This window comes from Labrus bergylta, chromosome 15 (assembly GCF_963930695.1).
Source record: "Labrus bergylta chromosome 15, fLabBer1.1, whole genome shotgun sequence".
Lineage (NCBI taxonomy): Eukaryota > Metazoa > Chordata > Actinopteri > Labriformes > Labridae > Labrus > Labrus bergylta.
In genome coordinates, this window is record NC_089209.1 from 3,425,231 (window position 1) to 3,447,545 (window position 22,315).

The window sequence follows — 22,315 nt, forward strand, 5'->3', positions numbered from 1 at the left end:
GGGAACGTGTTTTGTTGTGGCGGGACATGTTTATCGTTGTCGTGGGAACCCCAGATGTTACGTCAAAGACCACTACGTAAGAAATCGGCTACTGCTGCTGTCGCTGTATGTGCTGCTGTGAAACGTCATGTAAATTATACTCGGCTACATTAGCTCGTCTGTGAACATATTCTCTTCTGCCCGGTCGTCATGACTACGGTCAACTCGGAGTGGTTCCCATGATTCCCAGCCAGCCTCGACGTCATTTCTTGTTATTGTTTTAAATGAGAGCCCCCTGGTGGCGGAATATACATAATGTGCGTTTAATTATGCTTAATCTTAAACCTTAATTAAATAAAATCACTTTTTTTAAATCTTCCCCTCTCCGTTTGAAATGAATTAAGAAATATCTAGAAACCAATTTATATTTATTCCTTCGGGCTTTAAACAACAACTCACTTTTGGAGACAGCCTCTAGTGGCCACTGGAGGAACTTCTGATTTTGGCAATATTTCTGTGCCTTTATTTCTCAGCTATAAGGATTGCTTCTTGGTGAAAATAACCCTACATTAGGTCAGTGTCGTATTTTACTCTTATTGGGATGATTTTTTCAGGTTTTTCATAGCGAACTAAAACAAATTGTCATAATTTGTCACACTTCAAAATTGACTATTTGATATTAAAGCTCGACACTTGCTCAGGAGTTGTTCCCTTTACATGCTATTTCTACAAACTAAAACAAAAGGATGACTACCAACAGAAAATGGGACAGTACGGATGGGTTATTTTGGTACCATTCCCAACTTCTGACAGTACAAAGTGCGCACCATATGGCCCCATACCGAACTGAACCGCGTGGTGGAAACGGGGCTTCACTTCCACATTGGCCAGGGATTACCATTCACACAGTCACCCTGGCTGGCAGTCGTACTACAGGCTGTATCTCTGCTACTATTGGCTCATCAGCATCGGAAGGCAGTGTGTGCAGGCGTCAGTGTGGGCTGAACAAAAGACAGAGCGACACGGAGAGGAAGGGGAGAGAGACAGAGAGATAGATGGCAGCATGCTGACGCCAGAGCGCAGAGGGAAGACACCAATAGTAGGGCAGAGTTTAAGAAGGTTATTCTAATGTTTATGTCGTTTTATTCTGGATGTTACTACTTCCTGACTGCATGCATAGTAGCGTACAAATAGGAAACTGAATGAGGAAACCGCTCTTTTCAGCGCTTCCTCTCTTCCTGTCTCGCCCCTAATATTCATCTGGCGGCTCAGTGAAAAGGAGACAAAGTCTCCCACGAGCATCATGGTTGCCGGCGAGCTCGTGCAGGAGCATCTGCGCGCGGATGCTGGCGCACCTGACGACATCACGGTCGGCAGGAAGAACCTGGAGCTGGAGGGAGCAGCCGCGGATCCGCCTTACGCAGCCGTGCCATCCTACGAGGCGAACTACAACCAGCGAGGGCAAGAACGGGAGAGAGAGAAGGAGGTGCAGCCGGATGAAAGAGAGGCGATGCTGCCTAACGGAGGGGGAGGAGGAGGAGAGGAGGCGGAAGAGAAGGAAGGGAAGATGCTAGAGACGAGACTTTACCGGCGCCGGTTCGCTGTGCTGTTCGTTTTCAGTCTGTACTCCTCCGTGAACGCCTTCCAGTGGATCCAGTACAGCATCATCACCAACGTGTTCATGCAGTACTACGGCGTCTCCAGCGACAAGGTGGACTGGCTCTCCATCGTCTACATGCTCGCCTACGTGCCGCTCATCTTCCCGGCCACCTGGCTGCTGGACCGAAAGGGTCTGCGGCTCACGGCCCTGCTGGGCGCCGGCCTCAACTGCGCCGGCGCATGGCTCAAGTGCGCCAGCGTGAGCCCCGAGCTGTTCGGAGTCACCGTCACTGCGCAGGTCATCTGCTCCGTGGCGCAGGTGTTCATCCTCGGCCTGCCGTCCCGGGTCGCCTCGGTGTGGTTCGGACCCCGGGAGGTTTCTACTGCGTGTGCAACGGCCGTGCTCGGGAACCAGGTCAGTATGTGCGCAGTGCCACAAATACTCTTATTGATAGGCTATTGTTGAATTATTTGTATATTCTCGTGTCTTAAAGGTGCATATAACCCTAAGTTAACAAGGCAGCTTATATGGTTAGAAGTTATATTTCATGATCTGTTTTATTGGATATCTTTTTAACCTTCAAAATGAAACAATGTCATAATGATAAAGAGCCCCAGCACTCAAATCTACTTGTTTGATGAAATGATCCATATGTGTTCTAAAGCTAAGCACAGAGTCAATCCACATGCCAAAATACTGAATATGTACCATCAGTATAATATCCACAGGATGTTTCTTTTATTCTTCATGATCATTAATGTCATGATTTGGTCTTATTTAGGATTCCATGTTTTAATTTCTCCTGTCCATCCTAGTGTTGCATGTTTCCCTTGTGTGTTTTTGTCTTAATGTTTCATAGTTTAGTCTTAAGTGTTTCCTGTTTTATTTTGTAGTTTTTTTATCCTTGTATTTCTTTGTTCTAGTGGTTATGTTACATTCACTGTAACATAGCTGTTCACTGTGTATCTTTGTGTTTCTTGATTTGTGTTGTAGTTCTAGTCTCCAGTGTTTCTTGTCTTGTGTTTACTCCTGCCTCTGTCTGATTACCCCTTGTCTGTGTTTCTTCCCTTCTGTGTCTGTTCATCGTTGTAAGTAGAATGTAGTTTGTCCGTCTATGTTGGAGTTTCGAGTGTTTCCTCGTGGCTCCTTGTTTCCCCCCTTTGGCTTTTTGTTGCACATTTTGAATTAGTGAGTTTTGTTTGCCTTTGGCTTTTTGTTTAATAAATTTAGTTTTCTTTGTATCTGCCATTGGGTCCACCTCTTTGTTTTCCAACCGTTCATGACACTCAAACTTCCGAAGTGTTTCAAAGGAAAATTGATGTGGAATATGAAAATGCACACTATAACAATCACAGCAGTGTTTATGACAATGTTTCTCCATCTCTGTTTCTCTTGTTTCTTAGCTGGGAACGGCCATAGGATTCCTGCTTCCTCCAGTTTTGGTCCCCAAAACAGATGATGTTGAGTTGACGGGTCACAACATCAGCGTCATGTTTTATGGAACAGCTGCCGTCTCTACGGTCCTCTTCATTCTCACCATCATAGGTACACACGTCACAAAGACACACACATTCACACGCCGCCTTGCCCTGTCATGGGAGGTAGCATACATATGCGCTGCCATCTGCTCCAGTTGCCAGGGATTTATGGTTCATTTACTTCAAAAGTATGTGAGATGACCACAGGCGTACCTGGGTACATAAGAACAGAGGTGTGCAGTGTGTATTAATCGTTTCTTTTAAGGGCCAGCTTTCCTCACAAGGATGAAAATATTACAGAAAGAATTTGAGTTTAGATTTAAGATAATAGGATTAGGTGTAGGTCAAGGATAGACCTTTGGTAAGGGTCAGGGTTTTATGAATCACAAGTATGAATGGCATTTTAGATTGGAATAAGAGTGAGTTAGTTAGGTGGAAATAGCTAAGCTCATATTAAACCTATCTAATCAACTCAATTTAGAGCGTATTTGGATTATAATTTGTTTTAAAGTAGATTTAAACCAGGCATGATTAAAAGTATTGAACAGTTTATGTGGAGTTTTATGTCTGTAGAAGTGTTCAAATATAACATTTAAGCATTTTGGAGTCCCTCAAGGAGCTGTCCCGGTTTCCCTAATTTTTTGCTACCTGAAGGCTTCTTTAGGTAAACTGTTCCAAACCTCTTTACTTGGAAACTCCTACGTGTATCCAAAATAAAAGCCTCCCAAGGATGCAGGAAAAAAGTGATACATAGTTGCTGTCTATGAATTTTAATTGATTTTATCATCACATGAATGACAAGCGAGCTGACTGTGTAGCCTCTCTTTTTGAGAGAGAAAGCATGTACTTTTTGCACCGTTTAATCTACACAACTTTGAGTTAACAGTCCAGTAAGTGTGTTATCATTACTTTAGTTGATTTTTGCAAGTTGTAGTTGTGAACTTTTGTAATAAAAAAATGTTTTTTGTAGTTCCTAAGCAAGCTCTCCTGGGTTCCCTCATACACACAGTACATCTTAAAGGCTAATTTAGATGACAAATCGTACTCTGTATTTGCCCTCTATTTGTGTATTTTTCTTTCTCATCATTTCTGTGGGTTTTATGAGTTTAAAAGTGTTTTAATATAACATTAAAGACTTTTGGAGTTCCTCAATGAGCTGTCCTGGGTTTACCATTTTAGCAGGCTAACCTAAAACTTGATTGTTTCTGTTTGTATTACAGTCATTACGGACCACCCTCCCCTCCCTCCTAGTCACGCCCAGGCTGTCCTTCCAGACTGCCCTCCAGAGGATTACTCCTACAAACAGTCCATCATCAACCTTGTAAAAAATAAAGCATTTATCCTCCTGCTTATCAGCTACGGTAAGTGTGAATCAGAACCAAATCAACACGAAAACGTTATACATTTCTAAGGTAATATTTAGCACTTTGTGGAGTTTCACGTGCAGAGTTGTGTTGTGTAATTAGAATCTAGCACTCCCTCTTACGTATTGAGTATGACTTGGTGTTGCTAGGTCTTTATACAGAAATTTGAGTCATAATGGTATTGAGACCATGAGAAAACCGTGAATTTTCTTACAATTTAACTAACATTCAGTTGACTTGAATACAAAAAGAAGCATCAAAGAGTAAACCTGCAGACTACAAGTTAACCTTGTATTTGCACTGTTGTGTTTTTTGCACTACTGTCAGGGTTGCTTGTTGTCACAATCAAACTCAAGACATATTCGTCAAGGTCAAATTCATTTTCATGCTTGACAGATTCCCTGAAGACTTGAAAGGGCTGAAACTAACTGCACACTCCCCTCGTGTCTTTCTTTCGCTCTCTCTGTTTGCAGGAATAATGACCGGGTCGTTCTACTCTGTCTCAACGCTTCTCAACCAGATGATCCTGGCCTGCTATGAGGTAAAACACACAAACCGCTTGGAGTTAATGGGAGAAAGAATCTTGGGATCTTTATAGAGCTCTGGCTCCGTGGTTGGATGATGATGTGGTAGGTCACATGTTCAAAGTGTTGCTTCATCATTAATAAAACCTGGTGGTTCCAAATATTTCCCTCTAGTACAACCAGCAACTTCAATTTTTCTTCTTTGCAGTTCATATATTATCAACAGAATAAGAGCTGTAAGTGCTAAAGGAGCAGTATGTAACTCTGACACCTAGTGTTTAAAATGGGTACTGCAGAAATCTGTCTCCCCTCCTCCTCTCCTCTCTAGAGTCGATGCTCATTCAGGTCACCATGTGGTGGACACTGAAGCTTCAGTGTTTATCCAGCTCTGCATGGGTCTGTAAACCTTTCTGTGTTCTAACCTCTCTCCATTTTTCAAAAGCATCTCCAATATTGATCCTAGTTTGAGCACGTTTCTGCTCGTGGAGCTTATTAGAAACATGCAGAGGCTTTTTAGGTCGGGTACAATCACTTCTATCTGAACCACTTCTCTTGCCCGCTTCCATCACTGCAACACCTGTTGACCTGATAACTGCTCTCATATCTGACAAACTGAGGGGCGTCTGACGGTCGTGTGCTATTTTGTCCCTTGTGTTTTGGACAAAGAGTTCTCAGAGATTGAGGGAGTCTTTGCTGGAGGGGAATCGGCCATTCTCTTCAGTACTGACGACACAAAGAATAGCTCTCAGATTTCTGTCGATCTTTGTGTTGTTCCTCAGCTATTGTCACATTTTAAAGGTTATGAATACAGTTTGTAGTTACAAAGCAGGTCAAACAATCTAATAATAGAACAGACTTCTCTCAGTCAGAACACCAACGTGTTTCCATTCATGTTTAAAAAGCACATAAAAAGACTCGACACAGGAGGATGGTGGTTGAGAGAGAAGACTAAAGATGGAGGGAGAGAGCCAGTCAAGTTTGAAAACATCAGATGGCTTTGATGAGACATTAGCTTATTGTCCGAGTTCATTAGCCGTTTCCACGCATGCCTGCTACCCACCATAACACTATCAGTGTCTACACAAACGCACAAAAGGCAAAATGATAGAAAGACGGATTCATTCACTCTGAAGCTCTTCTCTTGTTCTCCCTCTCACACAACAATGAAGGACCCACAGGCAGGCCGGCGCTCATTCAGTTCCTCAGCTGTAGACACCATCTGTGACTAAGGTTGTCAAAAGGTTCAAAACTTTTCCATATCATGAGTTTTAAAACAATAAAATATTGATTAAAAGTATCCAAAAGTACAGAAGGTTAAAAAAACAAACTTCACCTTGAGTCTTTTTTTTTTTTACCAAGCTGCAAAACCTTGAATCTCAACAAGTGCATTTAGTCTAATCTTTTGTCAAAATATCTCAGTACATTTATTATAAAACATATTTATCTGACAAGTCCAAACAAACATCGTACTTCATGATATTATAAGCAGAAAAAAAGGCATGTCAGATTTTCATTGCTTATTAAAAGCAATTCAAGCTTTATTTTCTATTTTAATATGTTAGAATAAGATGTTTGTTTGGACCCGAAAGATAAGTATGGAGACATGTTTGATTAGAAGTTAGACCTGGTCCACAGGTAGGCGGGTATTTTTGGAAACATAGATTTTTGTGTTTTGGTCTTTCGTACACAAATTGCATTATAGGGTCACTGAAAACTCACCTTTTGGAAAACTCCTTCCAGGGTGAAGATTTACAGAAACTCCGTTTTTAGGTGTCTACGTGTACACGAGGAGTTTTGGGCCTGTAACGTCACACTGTGCATCTGTTTCTTCTCTGTTTGCCGTCATTGAGCGACACTGTCACTTTTGTTTACGTGAGATTAGCGCGATGACAGACGTTACCGAGCTAGTGCTGGTGCTAACGTTGCTAACTTGTCTTTTTAAATGCTCACACATACAGACACAGTTACTCTCCCACTATGTTAACCAGCAGAGATCGTTGTTGACTTGCTCGTGACAGCCGTTTTTTCTGATTTCCAGTGCAGATGCAGATGTTTTTGAGAACTGAGCGTTTGTGGACAGGATTATTGTTTTAAACAGAGGAGGAAAATCCAGCCTACACGTGGACTAGGCCTTAGACAAACTACACTTGGCAACATTTGAGTCTTGGCAGGGAAAAAGCTTCCGCAAGAGAAAAAAGAAGCAGAGCGGGATTTTCTGGAACAACTTCACCAACTAACAAGGTGCATGAAGAGCGAAAGACTGGAGAGGTCAAAATGCTCCAGCAGCTTTTGTAGTATGAAGATCAATATCACTCCTTTTTTTAGATTTCTTTTTGGTCTTTTTACACCATTATCAGAGAGACAGGACCATGGAGAGAAATGTAAATCAAGGAGAGTGAGAGAGAGGGATGCAAATGACATGCAGGGAGGAGGAGGAGGCCCAGGTTGGATTAAACCCTGGGCCGTCCCCTTGACGACAGCAGCCTCCGTAAATGGGGCGTACAAACTAACCAGTTGGCCGCCCAATATTATTTGATTTTTACTAGAGTTGCATCAAAGTTTAAAAATCTGGTATCGTGACAACACCAGCGCCAAATCCAAGATGAAGTAGGCTGTAGAGGTTCCTCTTTTAACATCTGTTATCCGGGATTTTAACCTTTGCATCCACCTGTATCGGGTCTGATGAGGATTAAAGGTGCACAGTAGTGTCAGCTGTTTGTGTCTACTAAGGCTTTGTGAACATATCCTCCTCCTCTGCTCCCCCCCCACCCCCCTCCTCTCCCCCTGCAGAACCAGGAGTTGAATGCTGGGAGAATTGGTCTGACTCTGGTTGTCGCTGGAATGGTCGGCTCCATCCTCTGTGGCCTGTGGCTGGACCACACCAAGGCATACAAGTAGGCAACACGTTCACCCTTTTACCACGTTTTGATAACATACACGGCAGGATGCAAACATCTGTTGACAAAAACAATAATATAAAACCTTCCTCTATCCTGCGCCTATGACTTTTGCGCCTGGTGGGGGGATTTCCTATTAAATAAATCAAATGACTGAAGTGTCTTTGCAGGATCACCACACTCATCGTGTACATCCTGTCATTTCTGGGCATGGTGGTCTTCACCTTCACTTTGAACCTCAACAACATCTACCTGGTCTTCTTCACTGCTGGAGTCCTGGGGTAAGACTATGAGACTATTAGAAAGTGTCCTTAAAATATATGTTCTTAAAAGTCTTTATTTGAGATGTTTCACACTTAAATATAATATAAATCAAGTATATCCTCTGAAAATAACTCTGTGAGTCATGACTGTCTACAATGGGTGTAACACCCGAGTCCCACTGTCTGTGATGCTTTCAGAGTTTTCAGAGTCCTATCTTCACTTTGTTTACATCGCCCGGACGGCCGGCTGACTCCTCCCCTCGTGTATAAAAGTTGTTTAATTGAGGGACTAGAGAAAAGAAGAATAACATACTGTACTCACTGCTTAACTGTGTTTCTAGATCACGCTCATTTCAGGTAAATTTACATGCAGTGTGAAGATACCAGCAGAATAAAGATCACTAGCATTAGCATGCTAACACAACAATGCAGCGCGAGTTGTTTTGGTTTCATGCTGGTGCTCAAGGGCGACATCTGCTGGATCAAAAAATCACATATAAAGCCTTTAATGAAAGTGTGTGTGTGTGTGTGTGTGTGTGTGTGTGTGTGTGTGTGTGTGTGTGTGTGTGTGTGTGTGTGTGTGTGTGTAGTTTTTTAATTTATTGCGATATATTCAAACCTTTGCTGTGTGCCCGTATTGAGAGGAACAATAGAATTAGGATTTCTTGAGTAAAGACGAGTATTTAGTGATGACGTCTGACCTTTTCAAGCTCAGAGAAGCAGTCGTTGCAATAAGACTCTTCATGTTGTTGTGGCAACACCTGACAGTCAAACTGCTCACATTCCTGTCGGTACAGCCCTGAGGCGGTTAGACAGAATCCAACACACTTCATTGTGATATGACACATTGCATAGCAACAATAGGCTGCACAAGAATCCTCTCACACTCCTAGATATGTCAGCGGGATCAGAAAGACCAACGACTCTGCACAGTTTGCAGCCCTCGTCAACGCCAGCAGCCTGGTGGTTAGTGCACGCGCCCCATGTGCAGAGGCTGTGGTCCGTACATGTGGTCCTCCAGGCGGGAGGCTCGGATTCGATTCCGACCTGTGGCTCCTTTCCCGCTGTCCTGTCTCTGAAATAATGGCAAAAAAATCCCCAAAATAAACCTTAAAATTAAAACCTTTTAATTTTAAAGATGTTTAAAATATAGAAAAATTAATATTCATAATAGGAACGAATATGTTTTGTTACTGATCCATAAAAACAGACAAGATGTAAAAGAAGACGATCACATACATCTGAAAACAACAAAAAATGACAAAATAGTTCAGTTCAGTGGAATATAAAGGAGCAATCTGTAAGACATCTACTGTATTAAATCATGAAATGACCTTACTGTATCATCAGACACTGTAGCTCTGACCCCTAGTGTTTAAAATGGGTACTGCAGTCTAAATTCTAAACATCATAGAGAGCTGTCCCCCCCCCCCCCTCTAGAGTGGATGCTCACTCAGGTCACCATGTGGTGGACTCTGAAGCTTCAGTGTTTATCCAGCTCTGCATGGGTCTGTAAACCTTTCTGTGTTCTAACCTCTCTCCATTTTTCAAAAGCATCTCCAATATTGATCCTAGTTTGAGCATGTTTCTGCTCGTGGAGCTTATTAGAAACATGCAGAGGCTTTTTAGGTCGGGTACAATCACTTCTATCTGAACCACTTCTCTTGACCGCTTCCATCGCTGCAACACCTGTTGACCTGATAACTGCTCTCATATCTGGCAAACCGAGGGGCGTCCAAAACGGACCATGTGCGAGGTCGCCTTAAAACCGCCTACCTATTCTTTTCATTTCCATTTTCTGGATCTGTGGGAGGTTTTGTTGAGATAGTTTGAGGCTGTGTTCACACATGCAGGAAGAATAGATGCATTATTTGACTTAATTTACTCTCCTGGGTGATGTCTGTGTTTCAGGTTCTTCATGACGGGTTACCTGCCTCTGGGCTTCGAGTTTGGGGTGGAGGTCACCTACCCAGAGTCTGAAGGAACGTCATCTGGACTCCTCAATGCTTTCGCTCAGGTCTCAAAAAGTTCCTCTCTCAAGACCTGCTGTAAATAACATTTTGAGATATGAGTCCGGGCTACTTTAGGGCGTTAGGCACGATTCTTCAGTACCGTGCCCGGGCATGATTGCTGCTTTGACATGTACCGTGCAGTTCAGAGGGTGAAGCGGGCCCATGCTGCACAGATACGACAGATTTTAAAGAGACAGTAGACATTCGTTTAGTGCTGCTTTTTGACCTGTGTGTGTGTGTTTGTGTGTTTGTGCAGATCTTTGGGATCATTTTCACTCTGATTCAGGGCAAACTGACCACACACAACGGCCCGCTGTCTGGGAATCTCTTCCTGTGCGCCTGGATCTTCCTGGGAATCCTGCTCACTGGTAGGCTGTGTGTGTGTGAATGTGGGTAACTCTGCTTATTTGTGCTAGTTACACCAAGTGTTGGAGAAGTAATACTTCTTTTTTTTTGTGTTGTGTTTCAGCTTTAATCAAGTCAGAACTGAAACGAAACAATGTCAACATGGAAGCAAACCGGAACCCCCTACTCGCTGTAAGTGCATGAAAAACTCTCAAAGTGGGTCATTTTGTTTTACACTAACTGTCTCCTTGTTTCCTTCACTTGCGTCTGTTCCTTACGTCCGCTCCTCCCAGTTAGAATTAGAGAAAGAGAGAGAGATGTGAGGACTTGAAGCTGCAAAACGAGAAAAAACACACACAGCGCTGTGCTCTCCTGCTGACTCAGCTGATCCTGTCTCGCCTCTGTAACGCCTCTGCTACCACCTCCGAAGACGGTACAGAGGGGGGATCCATTCGTCCCTGCACCTCTTGCTCTATTATGTCCTGACTCTCTCGCTCTCTCTGTTTTCCTGGTTTGCCCTTTTTTAGAACAAAAAGCATTTTTTCGTCTGAGCGTCTCTTTGTTCATTATTTTTTTTTCCTGGCGTCCCATGAGGTGACCCTGATGAGACAGATTCTTGAACTGCTCTCAACTCTCCCTGAAAAGAGTCTCCTCCCCCCCCCAGTTTGGACAGTGAATCTTTTTGTGTCCATGGTCCTCTGAACAAACAAAAAGCAGTGAACTCCTTTTCTTCTTCTTGACTCCGACCTCTCTACCAGCTGATTCCCTGTCATGGTTTCTGAAGGTGTCCCGCAAATCAGCCTCCAGACGAGCCAGGCCATTAAACCTGCGGCTGAACTCTCTTCAATCCTCCTCTACTTCAATCTTCCCTCCATCCCGCTGAGTCACTGTAACGTGCCCTTTCGAGAAGACAACCATCACATCCATCCTCTGCTTTCTCTTTTTCCTCCAACCTAAGCTTTGGCTTCCACTAAAGATGACGAGTAGAGCAAAGGATTATGGGATGCTTGGCGAGCAGGCGCAGGCACAAGATGCGAGAAAGGGGTGGGACAGAAGTTGAACTTCAGTGAACTACATTCAAATGAGTGCGATGTGAGCAGCGCGATCCGCCATTTGATTGGATATTCTGGATTCTCCCGGGATTGACAGGAAAGGCTGTTTTCCCCAGAATTCACACCGGAAACAACTTTTGCTTTTTCCTTTATATAAAAATACATTTTTATCCATCTCATTCTGGAAGCATTTGGTGCGTGAAATGTGCAATGTGGTTTCTGAATCTTTATTATTTCGGCCAACCCATTTGGCCGAAATAAAAAGTTTGTGGTGTACGCTCTGCTGTGATTGACAGCTCCTTATTCAGGCCATGGTTCACGCCCACAAGCAGCAGAAAGGCTAGGCGACAAGCGAGGTCTTGCATGAAATTTTGCGAATTGTCGTATGCAGTGGGGCCGCACCGTTAAGAGAGGAGGCCACACATCACCAGCTTTGTTCTAACAGTCTAGAATTCAAGAAATATAATCAAAACTATTATTTTTTTCAACTTGGTCTGAAAGATACTCGGCCTTAAAGTGAATTTAAAGATGACAACATGACCTGATATATTTTTTCTGTCTTATATAGGCCTATCTAAAAACTTTTCACATAACATATAATACAAGTTCTTAGCTGACAGTCGTTTGAAATGTCTTCTCTTTCTTTCTTTCTTTTTTTTTCTTAGCTTCCGACTGAGTGTCCCGGGGATTGCCCTTTAGAGCAGAAAACCAACGGAGTCAAGCTGGAGCCCTCCATCAGCTTCTCCCGTGAAACCTCGCTGTGAGCCTGCCACCTCACTGAATCTTTGAAGACATTAAAAACGTCTCCCTGCTCCCCCTGGGAGGCATTCCAGGCACAGCTCTACATGAACTACCTGAGGGTGCTATTGGTTTTAATGCAAAGTATGATGTCTGTGAAAGGCCGGAGGCTTTGGAGGTGAGCGAAGTCTGATGAAGCACAGCCACAATCTGCAGTGGATTCAAGCCAGCTGGGGGGGCAGCCGACAAGGCAGGAGAATCAACACCAACTTCCCCCAGACTTTAAGTCTCCTTCAAGGCTCCTCTGCAGGAGACGTAAGGTTGCTGACACTCAAAGCACTTGCACAGAGTAAGAAATACCTCCAGTGCACAAAACTTTAGGTTTTATTCTGGAAAAGGTGGATTGTTGAAAATATATGCAAGCAGAAGAAGCTTCAACACACTTTATTGGGTTTGTAGGAAAAACCCTGGAACTCCTACTTTGGTTACTGCTTCAAAATTTGACTTGTAAAAAAAAACTGACAGCTAAGAAAAAGTTGGCCTGTAACGAGGAAATGCTTCTGGGTCTTCTCGATGGATCATTTTTCTAAAGATGAACCGTCTTTCCTCTCCTGAAGTCACAACCTCAAAGGGACAAGGATCAGGACTCAACTGATACCCAGAATAAATAAAAAACTTTCTGTAAACATAACCTTCAGGCACGCCCTGATGGCGGATATTTAACGTTAATTTGGCTCTTGACGTTTTAAAGAAGATGAGACAATATGTGGCTGTCTGATGTGTTTGCCTGCACAAATACCACAGTGGACCAAACAGAATGTGAACATGTTCTGCGTTCAGTGCACAAAAAGAAACAAACGCACAACAAGTTTTATACTCGATTGCATGATTTTAAATGTCTTTTTCATGTCGACTCTGGTCAGGTATCACAGAGTCTCTCACAGCCTCAGAGAGCTGCTGAGTGTCAGGTTTGAAGATAAAGCAGAAGTTTGACGCCATCTTGTGGGCTTCATGAAACACTGACAAAGATTTCAGAGATGGAAGAAGATGGGTCCAATTTTTTTCAGAAAGATGTTTATCAGTTCAGATCCATTTCTTTGTTGTACTTTTGACACGGTAACATGTGAAAACTTCAGGCCCTGTTTTTTTTTTTTAAAACTGATGTGAATACTTTGTGTAAAACTGGAAAGTTTATTCAGTTTTTTTTTAGTTTTTTTTTAGTAATGAAGATCTAACATTCCTTTGTATTTATCTCATTTATAGAGCACTTATATGTTTGTATGTTTTTATTGTCAACTTAGGCTATTTATTAATTTCACTGTGTAAATTATTTAATTAAAAAATAGCGCTGAAAAAAGGTGAAATAACATGTTATTACAAGCTCCTTCATTGGTTCTTTGGTTTGAAAACTATTAGTATGGCCTAGCTGCTTTGTCGCGTGTGCCATGGGGCGGTAGTCCTCATAGCAGCAGCCGTGGGTTCAAATCCAACCTTGGCCCTTTGCTGCATGTCGTCCCCTACTCTCTCCTCCCAATATTCCTTTCTCTCTTCTGCTGTCATATCAAATAAAGGCAAAAATGCCCCAAAAAATACAACTTTAATATATGGTCTTGTTTGATAATCAACATTTCTGGTTATATGTTTTACATTTGTAAAACCATTCATTTGTCTTTATTTTGTTTTCAACATTTCTTTTCATACAAGGAGGATTCTATTTAAGGATTTCTATTTGTCTTCATTAGTGACTGACATCAAGTCAGTTTATGTATAAAACCAATTGAATTCGCTCTACTGTCACTATGAAACTGGACTCTTGTTTAAGAGTTCATTCGAAAAACTGACCTTGAATGACACTGAGATTTGTTCAGCTTTTTCTTGTCTGAATGTATCCCATTAAATGTCTGATGTCAAATATGCAGAGCTGCTGTTGGATATTTCATAAGTTATCCACACGCTGTAGGATGTTGGAGAATCTGTCATTTAACTGGAATCACACCGTATGCAGATGACATTACTATGTACGTTTCTGTTGAAATCAAAAGGCACATTAAAATCACAACACTAAAAGCTTTTACCTTCGACATATGTAAGTGTCATCATGTTTTCTAACCCCGCACAACACAAAAACATCCACATTTACACACAGTGTCATAGCCAAACCTTGTATCTCCAGAACAGTTGAATGCTTATTTGTTGATGGAGACAGTTTGATTTACTTATATCTTAAAACCATTGTTGGATCTTTTGAATACTGCCCCAAAAATTTCGGTCAAAGTTTTTACAGGCTTACAACTGCTACAGATGAGGGATTTTCTTTGTTCCTTTTTCAGAGAACATGAGTTATTAATTTCTGACTGGACCTAAAGACAATTTCAACCAAAATCTTAAAAAGTGGATCTGGAGAAAATGACCAACCCTGCCTTTAATTGCGACATTCAACATCTTTTTTTTTGGTCCATTCTTAGTTAAGCAAAGAATATTTATATGTTGCCAGTCGGTTGTGTTACTTTTTAAATTGATACACAGGACTGTATGAACTTTTAAATGAAGAATATGCAACGATTTGATCCAGTAGATGTCGCCCTTGAGCATGAAACCAGCCCAAGTCCTTACTCTTTACACTTCATGACGTAGCCCCATTAAAATCCCGTCTCAACATTAAAATATGCCACATTTATTTTTCTATCAGGTTTAAGTGTTGGAGTGTGAAGTGAATGTAATTTTAACATCTAAACACTCAACTACTGACATTGTGTGAGCAAGTATGAAGCGTCATCTTAACAACGTCTCACATTAGCAGAATATAAATTTGTGTAAAATGCTCATATTAGATTTTTAAAAACCCTTTAGAAATTAAGGTGACTACTTTTATTGTTCTTTACATTTTAGTCAGCTTTCCTCAAACTTTAAAATTGTGTGATTACTTTAACTGACTAAAGTAAAGTAAATGAATGCAGTTTAAAGCTGTGCTTGTTTTTGCAGGTTGCAAGAGACAGTGTGAAGATTGTCTTATCAAAATAGCCTGTGACTATCTCAGGACTTCCGTGACTTGGTTGCTATGACAGCAAGTTTTCACAAGTTAAAAAAAGTATGTTAATGTCAGATCATTCCCTTTCCTCAGGATGGATGAAGACATTTCCTTTACTACAGTGAAATTCACACATGTACACACACAAATGTCCCATCTCCCCCATGTTGTCTGGATAGGTTGTTGACTGGCGGGCTGGTAAGTGATGCTGTTTTAAGATTTGCTTATCTCAGAAACCACAAAAAGGAAATGACATCTCCATTTATAGATCTGCACGGACACATGTAGCCTTAGAGTACATCACCAGTCTCTAGAGAATCACAGGCAATGGCTCCTCTTGAGTTAATCCTCATTTTTGTGCTTCAGTTTGAAGGTAATGTCAAATTGTTCTCTTATTTAGCCATTCATCATTGTTTTTTGCAACTTGTAAACTGTAATGGTTGTTTTTTTTGCGGGAATAAGATACAAAATATCTTTGAGTGTTTATATCTTTACAGTGGTAAAAGGTTCGACAGCATCAACAACCCTCTTAATTCTTAAAAAAGTTTAATAAAGGATACCGGTAATATCTGTTTGTGTACAGGAAACCATGGCGACTGTAACCGAGTGTAGTGATGGATTTGAGTTGATTTTACTGCAATTGTTGCAAAGAAGAGAAAAAAAGAGGAGACATCAATAGCAAATTTTTTTGTAAAGCACATGTCATCACATGTAGGCTCAATGTGCTTTGTATGAAATTGAAATAGATGAATGGATGAAATATTCATAGCTGAGGCTACTAGTTAACCTTTGTTTGTTCAAACAAACAAAGGTTCATGACACGAAGAACATATATTTATATTCTCATCATATTTAGACTCAGTATCCCAATGTTTTACATGTGGTGCACTGTTGAGGATACATACGTAGGCTTCTGCGTAGGTACACAAATCTACAGCATACGGTTCAGCACAGAAGTATCAACCAGGCTATACAGAGTGGTCCTCAGGAATCAGGAAGTGGACACGTTAAGAAAAGCCCCTTCAGCAAGCTCATTTCCTTTTTTATTTTGGGCAGTGTGACATCATCCATTGGTTTGAGGAGAAACATTTTGAAGCCTTAAGTTTGGCAGTTAGACTGTCACCATGTTTTGACACCATTTCTTTCACCATGCTGTCATCCAACCTATATCCACTGTACACTTGCTCAGCATGACAGAGGTAAGACACTTTTCAGGTTTTATTTTTTCAGGAGTTGGTGGAGACCAAACTGGAGCAACCAAAGAGATATATCATACTGAACCAAACTTGAAAGAATAGCTGGTTTCCTTCTTGTGTAAATTATGTGGGCAATTTTGACTCAGCCGTGGTAAGCATTAATGTGACAGATGTTCAGGCAGGAGATTTGACATTGCAAAGACACAACACATTACAGCGATACGCGTTTTCAGTTCAAGGGACGTCAAGATTAAGTACATTTAACCCAAAATTAAAATACCTGAAAACATACATCATCGACTGAAAGAAACACTGCCAGTCGATGCAAATGTGCACGTGCACACACTGATGGTACTGCTGTCCTTATCCAAATGATTTCTGTTGGACCAAACATCATAGCAACTATTGGATTATCTCATATAATTGTTGAAAACATTTACCTACTCTTGAAAGTGTTTAAATTTAGCTCTTTCTCCACACAACAGTATTTTTTCTCGGTGTGGAAAGTCCATTGGTTCTCCTTGACTTGGACTCCTGCAACATAAACAAGCTGAGAGAGACGCTGTCCCATCAATGTTAACACAGATCTGAGAACGACAAACCCAGAGAGATTGACTTCACTCTCTTTTTAAAGGCCCACTTGTAAAATATCTACTGGATTAAATCATAAAATGACTGACATTAAGGAAACATGCTATGTTGAAGTGCTGGCTTCTCTGACAACAATGCAGCAGCCAGTATGTCCTCCTCCTAACTTTAGATTCTGCTCCTGAATGCTCTGGATTTGTTTGGACCAGAGAAGGTAGGCGCTTTTAAGGTTTTATTTCTTACAGTTCACCTTTTTTGTTTTCTAGTGGGCAACAGTCAAGAAGACCTCTTTCCCTTCTACCACCTTGATCAAGATGTGACTCTGCCCTGTGCCACTCTATATATACCTGAACAGTGCTCCTGGGTTTCATGGCTTTATAACAGAAATTCATCAGGTACTTTTTTTGAGGCAAGGGGTGGAAAGATTGAGGAGACGTCACCCCGAGCTGACAGGCTGAGTTTGGACTCAGACTGCTCTTTGGTCATTAAAAACATCACTGCTGAGGATGTTGGTGTCTACACTTGTCGGCTGAATAATACTCATCAGTACGATGTCGGTGTGTGTTTAAGTCTTCTGACAGGTAGGTGGTACTTCTATGATTATCCAGAGAATTTTTTTGTTTGTTTGTGAATTAATTGTTGCAATGTGCTCAATCTAAGAACACATCAGCTACTGTCTAACTCTCGACTATTCTTTGGTCATTAAACGTTTCACTGCTGGGGATGTGGATCTCTATCATAGACTGTAAATGTTAATGGACGCAGCCTGAGTGACGTCACCCATCTGTTCCTGCAGGGGGCTTTAGAGGCTCATCAGCAGCCGCCATGCTGGAAATCCTGTCACAGCCTAACTTTCAGTCAGATGTCAGAGAGCTGGAGTTGAGGCGGGTTTTAAGCCTCTTGACAAACACACTGTACTTTCAATCATGACAGCTACATGCCTGACTATGGATAACATGTATCATTCCCAAATTAAAACAAAGCCGTTTAAATTAATTCCCTGTACAGTGTGTGCCCATGATGACAATAACTAATCAGACCAATTTCGTTTTTTTGTACCAGGCTGTGAACATGTTTATTTATGCAGTAAAAGCAGCTTATTTGGCTGTGGTGTGTATGTGACTCCCGGTGTTCCTAGAACCAGCCTCAAGCGGACACTCCACACACTGCGGGACTTTGCACTTCTGCAGTGGCTTAATTTTTCAAGACCAGAGGTTGCCGCTTTGTCTCTACACGTGTCGGATGGTGTATGATACCTATCTTTATGAGGTTTCTGTGTTTCTAAGTTGCAGAAGCATTTTTATCTTCCATGATTAGCAAAAGACAATTTTTGTATGTTTTTGGGACAGAAATATTGCATTGTGCGTGCTCAGTCTCTGAATACATTGGTTATTATCTGACAGATGGGTTTCAAAACATGAGCTTAAACTTCCTCTTCCATCTGCTGGTTCAGATTCCCACTAGAAACTAGAAAGGAGAGATAATGAATTCAGTTGTTACAGCTCTGCTGTAGCCACTCAACAGGCGATACATCAGAGGGTTAACAGATACCATCATTTATGAAATATACATAATAACATGCACCAATGGAGAGATGTCTTGCTGTGGGCGCTCCTGAACTAAAGTGATTTCTTTATTAACTGCTGATAAATATACTTGAAATGTTTCTATTGAACATTTTATTCCTGGTTTGGTTCATGGAGACACCACTTAAAGATCTTTCAGTCAAGTCTTGATTTCTTTGTTCAAAATCGAAAGAAAAAAGAAAGAATAGAAATTTGAAAGGATCTTGTAAGTAAGTTGCTAACTTCTCAACGAATATCAAATATTTTTTAACTGAGTTATTGATGATTTTCTTTCAGTCACTCAGCTTCCAGCAGACTCTGATCAAACGAGGAACAATGAAGTCACATTGGAGTGCTCTCTGTTGAGATATGACAATCTCTGCCCTCATCGATCAAACGGCCTCCGCTGGTTGGACGAGACAGGAACTGAGGTTACTGAAGGTGTCCAAAAGTTTTCCAGAAATGCAGATTGGGTCTCTCATCTGAAGGTGAAGAATCAGAGTGGAGACAACAGGAAATTCACCTGCCAGTTTGTTCAGAGGAATAAAGTGGAGATACAGGCCGACTACCCACCTGACCTCACAGGTAGGACCACGTAGGATCAGTGAGTCCATAAAGACCAAAAAGAAAATCCAACTATGACCCAAAACATGGTCAATATTCTGTAAATGGATTGTAATCAAGTAGTCTTATGTCCTTGATAATGTATTTTGAGAAAACAAGTGGATGTATATGTTGTAATTAAACTCAATCCTCTGATCACAGATCCTGATCCTGGTTCTAATCCTGATCCTGGTTCTAGTCCTGATCCTGGTTCTAATCCTGATCCTGGTTCTAATCCTGGTCCACCAACCAAAGGTTACTAACTTACTATATTTAAGTCATAAGAAAAAAAAGCTACTCTCTTTCCAGGAGGCATCACTCAAGCGAAAAGTCTTCTCTACACCAAACAGGGACATGACATCATTATGTCTTGTCATACACCACAGTTAAAGGCATTTCAGAAAGGACACGGTGTGCGCTGTGTTTACTGCAGAGTAGAAGGTGAGTGTACACGATCAAAAAGCAACAGCGCCCGTTAATAGGTGACCAAAACAATTGTTGGGAAAATAGCTACAGGACTCTGTCACACTAGTCCAGACGGGAGGTTATGAAGGCGTGGGTGAGGGTTTTCTGCCATGGAGTCAGAGAGTGATGGCCGGAGTCCAGATACATTGTTTAGATGGAAGAAGCAGATTTAGTGACAGATTTGATGTGGGAGTGGAATAAGAGGGTTGAGGCCAGGATGACGCCCAGGCTGGGACCTCAGAGGATGGGTAGATGGAGCCCCTGTTAGATTCCAGTAAGATGTCACCAACCTCCCTGAGCAGCGCCTCTGGGACCAAAACCATGAGCTCAGCTTTATTCTTATTGAGTTTGAGGAAATTGGTTCCCATCCAGGTTTGGATGGACCAGGGAGTGGGGGTGAGTTTGGTGCTGAAGTAGAGCTGTCTGTCATCGGCGTAGGAGTGGATACTTTCGCCTTTTTAAAACTCCCTGACAGCTAAAATTGACGAGCGACTTTAGAGAGGTAGAGGAAGAATGATGAGAGGAAACAAAGACAAAGTTGTTGTAGCTTTAAAGATTTTTTTTTAACAGCTGTATTGATATTTCAAACAATTAAATAATCTTCCTCCCTGACAAACTGGCTATTTAGCTTTTTGCAGATACTCATTGACTGATTTTTTTTTTTTTTCCTTATAAGCCTCACTCTGGTCTTCTCTGAGCTACATCATGCTGGCTCTGCGTTTTTCAGCTCTCATCTTAATGATCGTGACCACAGCTTTGGTCTTCAGCCTCAGAGGTGAGGAAACAAACGGCATGAATTTGATACGACTGGATAATATGAATAATTCATAGAACATTAATACTGCTTTTTTAAAACTTTATTTCCAGGCTACATCAAATCACTGCACAAAGGAAACAATGTGAGTTTAAAACTAACTTGAATGATTTGAAAAATGTAATGTAAGGATTCCTTTGACTTTGATGATACCTGTGAGACCATAGACGGTGCTGCAGTTTGCTCTGTTGACACATTTTTCTCAGACTCTCACTTGTTGTGTTTTATTTCACAGGTGCATGAGGAAGATGATGAGGATGTCATCGAACTCACCTATGAAAATGTAGAAGCACGCCCTCCTGCTGCTGAAGTGCACTGATCAACAACTTCTGGATCAACTTTTACTCACAAGAACGTTGAGCGTCATCGGAGTCATTCTTCTGATCGATCCAAGCTTTGAGTTAAAATGACATGAATGTGATTTTAGTGGCTATTTGTCCAAGAAATGTTAATAACGTTTAAATCAAACATGATCAGACGGTCACTGAGGCACAGCAGGGATGTGCTGTACGCAGACAAAATAAGTCTTTTGTCCATGCAAGGGATCAACATTTTTACATAATTTTATCCAAAATCAAGCAAGCAAACAAAAAAAGAAAATCATGGCTCCTGCTGCTTTAAACCATGGGCCCACCCAGGTGCATGCTGGTCCTCTAGAGCTGCAAATCTACCTACAGTATATAACCTCAGGTGCCTACAGTGTTACCCGATCACCAAGCAAAACAAAATATAGAAATGATGCAACAACAAAACATACTACACAAATAGCAGGCAAAAGTACAGAAGGGTTAACATGTCTGGTTTTCTCTTGATATGAGTGAATTACAGTCGTTTTCTTGAGGTCTTGACAAATTAACTCCATATCACAGAGTTGCTATTTAGAGATATCGACATAAATAAGACGAAAATCTTGGAAAATTATTGGAAATATCGAATCATCAGGAAAACAGAGTCAAAAATAAATATGTATCTGTCCACTTCCGTACATAAGACAATATGATCAAAAATCTCATCTTAATCAAGCTCAAGTTTAGGATTTTCAAATAAATATTATTGGTAAATTAATAAATACTCAACTAGATAAAAATCTCCTGTAGGGATGATTATTTGATTATTTTATGTTTAAGATATAATATTATATAATGAAACTAATGATGTTTTTTCACCATCCAGTAGTTTGGAATATGTGTTTGGAGAATATCAAAATGATGAAGACAATCTGACTGTATATAATATATTACCATATTTTAGAAAACTAACATCACTCACAATGTCTTAAAACTAGAAAAGGTTTATTTCACAATTAACATCGACTGAATCTAAGGAAATAACCTGTTGGCTAGTTACCAGCCTGTTAGCTAAGCTAGCAAGCTGTCATACTGTCTCTCCGAAGTCCACCTCAAAAGTTATATTTTTATAAATGTGTTTGAAGCAAATTGTGGCCTTTATTGTTGTTGTTTTTTATTATTATTATTTCGTGCTCAGGGGAAACTTACATTTAAATAAAGTAGTATGATAAATGGTCAGTTACAAAGAAAACAGTTAAGAAAAAGAAACGAGTAAGGGTAGTCAAATATGGTGGTTAATCATATCCTGGAAAAAGAAGGTATAAGGCTGATATGCAGTCATAGAGCAGTTAATATCTGCACAATTCATATAAAGTGACGATCAAGTTTATACATATACAAAAGTTGTAGCTTATAGTGCAACAAAGCCAGAGTATAGGCGCTTGCTGTTTGTCTGTATGTAAACAATGTTTTTGTCAAAAGCGGCCTTAAAATCCTTCAATAAACTCAACATTTAT

The 22,315-nt window shown here is 41.0% G+C and overlaps 2 protein-coding genes across 2 annotated transcripts; both read left to right on the forward strand.

Annotated features, from left to right (window-relative positions):
- The first annotated feature begins 275 nt into the window (after positions 1–275).
- flvcr1 (FLVCR choline and heme transporter 1) lies at positions 276–14,333 on the forward strand. The gene is made up of 10 exons (XM_020654989.3): positions 276–1,993; positions 2,983–3,124; positions 4,278–4,418; positions 4,895–4,962; positions 7,736–7,839; positions 8,013–8,123; positions 10,017–10,122; positions 10,374–10,485; positions 10,587–10,654; positions 12,180–14,333. The coding sequence occupies exons 1-10, from the start codon at positions 1,283–1,285 to the stop codon at positions 12,276–12,278; spliced, it is 1,662 nt and encodes a 553-aa protein (XP_020510645.1). The 5' UTR covers positions 276–1,282; the 3' UTR covers positions 12,279–14,333.
- Positions 14,334–15,607: 1,274 nt separating this feature from the next.
- On the forward strand, positions 15,608–22,315 carry LOC114921440 (uncharacterized). The gene is made up of 7 exons (XM_029281416.2): positions 15,608–15,653; positions 17,331–17,645; positions 18,927–19,214; positions 19,395–19,487; positions 20,374–20,472; positions 20,565–20,596; positions 20,747–22,315. Exons 1-7 carry the CDS (start codon positions 15,608–15,610, stop codon positions 20,828–20,830), a joined length of 957 nt encoding a protein of 318 aa, XP_029137249.2. The 3' UTR covers positions 20,831–22,315.

Coding starts and splice junctions, on each gene's coding strand:
- flvcr1 (XM_020654989.3), top strand. CDS start 1,283: ATGGTTGCCGGCGAGCTCGTGCAGGAGCATCTGCGCGCGGATGCTGGC. Junction 1,994..2,982: donor CGGCCGTGCTCGGGAACCAG/GTCAGTATGTGC, acceptor CTTGTTTCTTAG/CTGGGAACGGCCATAGGATT. Junction 4,963..7,735: donor TGATCCTGGCCTGCTATGAG/GTAAAACACACA, acceptor CTCCCCCTGCAG/AACCAGGAGTTGAATGCTGG.
- LOC114921440 (XM_029281416.2), top strand. CDS start 15,608: ATGGCTCCTCTTGAGTTAATCCTCATTTTTGTGCTTCAGTTTGAAG. Junction 17,646..18,926: donor GTGTTTAAGTCTTCTGACAG/GTAGGTGGTACT, acceptor ATTTTCTTTCAG/TCACTCAGCTTCCAGCAGAC. Junction 20,597..20,746: donor CACTGCACAAAGGAAACAAT/GTGAGTTTAAAA, acceptor TTTATTTCACAG/GTGCATGAGGAAGATGATGA.